General features: G+C 37.6%; 1 protein-coding gene across 5 annotated transcripts; it reads right to left on the bottom strand.

Moving 5' to 3' along the window:
• Window positions 1–259: 259 nt before the first annotated feature.
• Window positions 260–4,481, bottom strand: LOC114187961 (uncharacterized). 5 transcript variants are annotated; one of them, XM_028076408.2, is made up of 4 exons: window positions 4,371–4,481; window positions 3,778–3,817; window positions 3,518–3,652; window positions 260–2,727 (listed from the first exon to the last, which is right to left on the bottom strand). In XM_028076408.2, exons 3-4 carry the CDS (start codon window positions 3,624–3,626, stop codon window positions 464–466), a joined length of 2,373 nt encoding a protein of 790 aa, XP_027932209.2. In that variant the 5' UTR covers window positions 3,627–3,652; window positions 3,778–3,817; window positions 4,371–4,481; the 3' UTR covers window positions 260–463. The 5 variants fall into 5 exon arrangements, with proteins under 5 accessions (XP_027932209.2, XP_027932213.2, XP_027932212.2 ...); XM_028076412.2 differs by having other exon boundaries at window positions 260–2,724; XM_028076411.2 differs by having other exon boundaries at window positions 3,518–3,648; window positions 4,371–4,449.
• Window positions 4,482–4,689: the final 208 nt, after the last annotated feature.

The following is a 4,689-nucleotide window of genomic DNA, read 5'->3' as shown; positions in this document are numbered from 1 at the left end:
ATAAGCAATAATTAATACCGCGTTAAATTTTATAATATAATTTTTTTCTCAACAATGAAAAGTAAACAGTGGAAGTATTTTAGTTTAATCGTAAAACAAGTTTTGTTATTAATTTTTGAATTAATAGAGTTAATATACAATCCTCTTTTCTTCAAATTAATAGAGTTTTAACCATGCAAGTCACAAGGTTTTGAATTATCAAGGACTAGCAAACCATAACTAAATTTCTTAATGACTAATTTGGAGATTGTTATAGATGTATAAATACAATTGAAAGACTTTGTAAGCACTAAATGATATTGAATCGAACTACACTCGTGCATAAAATATCTTCAAAGAATGGGGATGCAAGTCAACCAGTAGAACCACTGAAAGATGACAACAATATAAACCCTGAAACTACTGTGATTTACACTTCCATGATAAAATTAGAAAGAAAAGCTTCCCAGACCACTGTTTAGACCTAGGTCACGGAATTGACCTTTCTCATAAGGTTTTTAATTGCAGAATCCAGCTTGGCTCTCATCTGGGGGGAAAGACTACCCCCTGAATTCTCCAGGACTGATTCCATCATCTGCAGCCCCTGCTTCATGTCCTGAAGGGAAGGAGGTGTTTCACCCAGCATTGGCAAAGTAAATCCAGTTTGTTGTGTAGGGGTCACACCAGGCACTGCCACAGCCATAGTTGGCTGATTAGGGGTCACACCAGGCATTGCCACAGCCATAGTTGGCTGATTAGGGGTCACACCAAGCCTTGCCATAGACAAAATTGGCTGGGTAGGGGTTTCACCAGGCATTGCCATAGACCCAGTTGGTTGAGTAGGCGTTAAACACGGTATTGCCTTAGACCCAGTTGGTTGAGCAGGGTTTACACCAGGCATTGCCACAGACCCAGTTGGTTGAGCAGGGGTTAAACCAGGCATTGCCATAGATCCAGTTGGTTGAGTAGGGGTTAAACCAGGCATTGCCATAAACCCAGTTGGTTGGGCAGGGATCACGAGTTGCTCCACAGGTGGACAGGGTGCAGAAGAACGATGGAGCTTGTAATCAACAAGAGTAGAACCAAAGGCAAATTTGTTCTGCTCTAAACTATGAAATGCAGCAGCAGCATCTTTACTTCTGACAAAAACTACTTGAGCACTACCAATGTCTTTTAGCAACTGAGTTTCTGATGTCTTCAAGGGACCAAAACGGTAAAAGGTTGTCATTAGATCTTCTTTTGATGGGATATAGGCTACGGGGGCAAATTGTAGGAGAAGACAATTTCCAAGTGATTCACAACCGTCCTTCCGTCTCCTGTTAATAGCAGTTTTGATAGGCCTTGAACAAGCAGGTAAGCTCGACTGCTCGGGTTTCAATTCATTTGAAGTGAAATTGACAGTATCAAATTCTGTGCTGATTGAATTGCATTCAGCACCAGAACAGTTCAGATCAGGTATCTCTACAACAAATTTAGTATTGAGAAGCTTTTCTGCTGCCATTTCTGTGCTATCCATCTGCCTAGGTTCCCCTAAAGCAAGTTTAGTATTGAGAGGCTTCTCTGCTGCCTTCTCCATGCTATTGTTCAGCCCTGTTTGCTCTACAGCAAGTTCAGTATTGGGATTCGCTTCTGCTGCTTTCCCCAAGCTATTGTGAGGCACTCCTGCTCCTGCTGCTTTCTCCATGCTGTTATTTAATACTGTTTTACTTACCAGGACAGTATCAGCCTCCGCCTTAGTAATTACCGACAAGCTATTATCATTAATCCTACCAATAGGCCCTTTTTGGGAAACACAAGACCCTGGATTAGTAGATATGAAAAGTAGTTCTTCCTTATTTCCACTTTTATTTCTCTGAGGAATATCAACAGGCACAGGAGGGGATGTAAACTGCAAATCTACTACCAGTGAACTGCATTTAAGCTTTTTGGCATCTGTACACACCGAAGTAATTTGAGCACTTTCATTCTCTTGTGCTTTTATCTTTTTCCTCCTTTTATACACAGTCTTTCCTTCGGAAGCAAGGCAACTGAGATTTGGTGAAGTTTGAGGGGTTGAGCTGTATTTGCTGCTTCCCCCAATTAAATTTGTCTTAACATTTTGCAGCTGTTGCCCCAAAGTTGCTTCTTCCATCTTCCTCTTTTGTTTCATTTTTTTCCCAGGCATCTGAGAGTCAAAGGTAGATGTGCTTGCATTCACATCTGATAGACCACTGAGTGATTTTCTCTTCCGCCTAACTGCACTTTCCCTTTTATTGTTCTTTCTCTTCTTACTTACAGTATCTGGCAAATCATTACCCACAGGTTTCCCCAGTTCTTGTGCATTAACTTGTAAGGTAGCAAGTTCAGCCTCATCACAATAGTTTGATATTCTATATCTGCAAAAGAACTGCTCAACTAAGCCAAAGCTCTCCTTCCCAACAGGAAACATACAATCAACGGCTGTAGAAAAAAGTCCTGAGAGTACATCAACCATAGATGCATTCATGAATTCCGGACTGCTAGACAGATTATTACAGCTGATGAACTTTCTGTACCAGTTCTTTCGGAACCTCTTGCTACCCAATTTAGCATTCAAAGAAGATATATTTGCAGGGCTAGTGGCAAAACTTGAAGCCCCTCTTTTCCGAGATGGACATTGTGTCTTCAAGTTTTCAGTTTCAGCACATAAATCGTTTTGTTTTGATCTAAGGTTTGTATATGGGTAAGACAGGTACTTGCTCTTTCTTCGATCTCTGGAATCAAAGCCTGCTGCGAAGGAAAAAATTTGCTCAATCAATATTTTGTAGCTAGCCAATTGAAAGCATGAGGCCATGTGTATCACACTGTTAAACAGTTGTCAATCTATATTCACAATCATTCGGCGCATGATAAGATGATGAACATGAAGAAGCCACACAGGATACCAACATTCAATAAAGCAAGTTATATGATACATAAACATAAGCCCTCCTACGCTTGTTCCACACATGAATCAAGCACCAATTGAGAGGAAGATATCAAATAGGAATAAAACGCAAACCAAAGGTCCACTTTTGAAAGATCATTTTCTCTAAGCAGGTAAAAGGGTCATATATCAGAATCATGAAATATACAGAACATATCTAAGCTCTACCACTAAAATGATTTGTGCACAAAATAATCGATAATAAATTTAACATTGGAAGGTATGGGAAAGTGATTCTCAACGCAAACTAAGAAACCACTCCTTGTTTCTCCCCTATCTGATCTTACAACACAATGGATTGTTTAAATCTAAGTAGAACTTCTTATATCAGAAAGAGTTAATTATGAAGGAAAAAACTACCTTACAGTTAGAAAAAGTATACAAATGTGGGTTGCCTAAATGTGATATGACATAATAGAGCCCAATTTAGAATCACTATAAAACCTAAGGCGGGTTTCCTTCATCACCAGTGGAGATACTCAGATTATTTAAAAACCTGTACAGAAGTAGAAAACCAAATTTCCATACAGAATACCCTACAACCAAAATAACTCACAATCACCATAGATAATAAGTTCAACACCAAAATCTTACAGCCTCCAAGTTTTCTCTGGGTTTCTTCGTGCATGATGGTGTTTCCGGTCCCTTTTGTCTCTTCACTAACATCAGTGTCTGCTCTTCCTAAGGTCAAAACCATATCCATTGCCGGTTGCTAATAAAATAAACTGCCTAATACAACATGCAAAAGAAGACACAAGAAGGGTGAGAAAACTACTTGCAGAGAAACAAAAATGAAGAAGAATGAGACCAATATTTTGAATGGCTTCCACATAACAAAACAAAGAATCTCTTACCAATTTCTCTCTCTCAATCAATTCCAGAAGCCATCAACGCCTGCATCAAAAAGAAAAATTTAGAAAAATTGATTATACACACTCTCGCACTAAAAAGGCATGGAAAAGAAAACAACAACATATTGCATCAATTTAAGAGTTGGCATCCATTATTATAATTTCAAAAACAAAAAAGCGAAAAAATTTAACATTTCCAAGATAAATTAATTTTGTTATAAAAGAACAAAAAATAACAAAAGAAACTCACACCCAATATTTTAATATTTTCAATAAATGATATGATGATTTAGCAGAACAAAAGCACTGCATGTAACGGGGCTATTGACTTCAACCTAAACGACCAAACAAAAATCAAAGTAACCCACCTCTTCAGCATTTTGTTGTTGAGAAAATTAAAAATAAACTCCGTTATGGAAAATCTTCGAGTAACAGAACGATTTTGGCGGAAGCAAATAAAGGAAAATACATATAGAAACGGGAGAGAAAAATAAGACCCCAAGATTGAATAATGAATTACAAACTTTCACAAAGTTTGGAGAGAGGAAGAGAGAAGAGTTGAAGAAAAGGAAAGAAAAGGGAAAAATGTGACTCACCTGATCTGAGTCCAGTGAGAAAGAGTGAATAAAATAGAAGAGAATGCAAACAGTGACAATGACTATGGTGCGTGAGTAAAATTGTTTATATATAATACATGGGAAAAAACAGTGGCAGAAGGTTTGTTACATCTGTGTTCTGTATGGGCTGGACTTTTTGTTTGATAACAACGATTAGATATGATAAAAACGATTAGATAGCTGTTTAAAATAATACCAAAATAATATGTATATATATGAAAAAAATAATAATGAAAGCTGTTATATCTATGTTTAGTTTTGGTGGACATTTTATTTAATATCAAAAATTAAACGACTG

This window comes from Vigna unguiculata, chromosome 6 (genome assembly GCF_037176805.1).
Source record: "Vigna unguiculata cultivar grain cowpea cultivar isolate G323 ecotype 2 chromosome 6, ASM3717680v1, whole genome shotgun sequence".
Taxonomy (NCBI): domain Eukaryota; kingdom Viridiplantae; phylum Streptophyta; class Magnoliopsida; order Fabales; family Fabaceae; genus Vigna; species Vigna unguiculata.
This window is presented reverse-complemented; position numbering and strand designations above follow the sequence as displayed.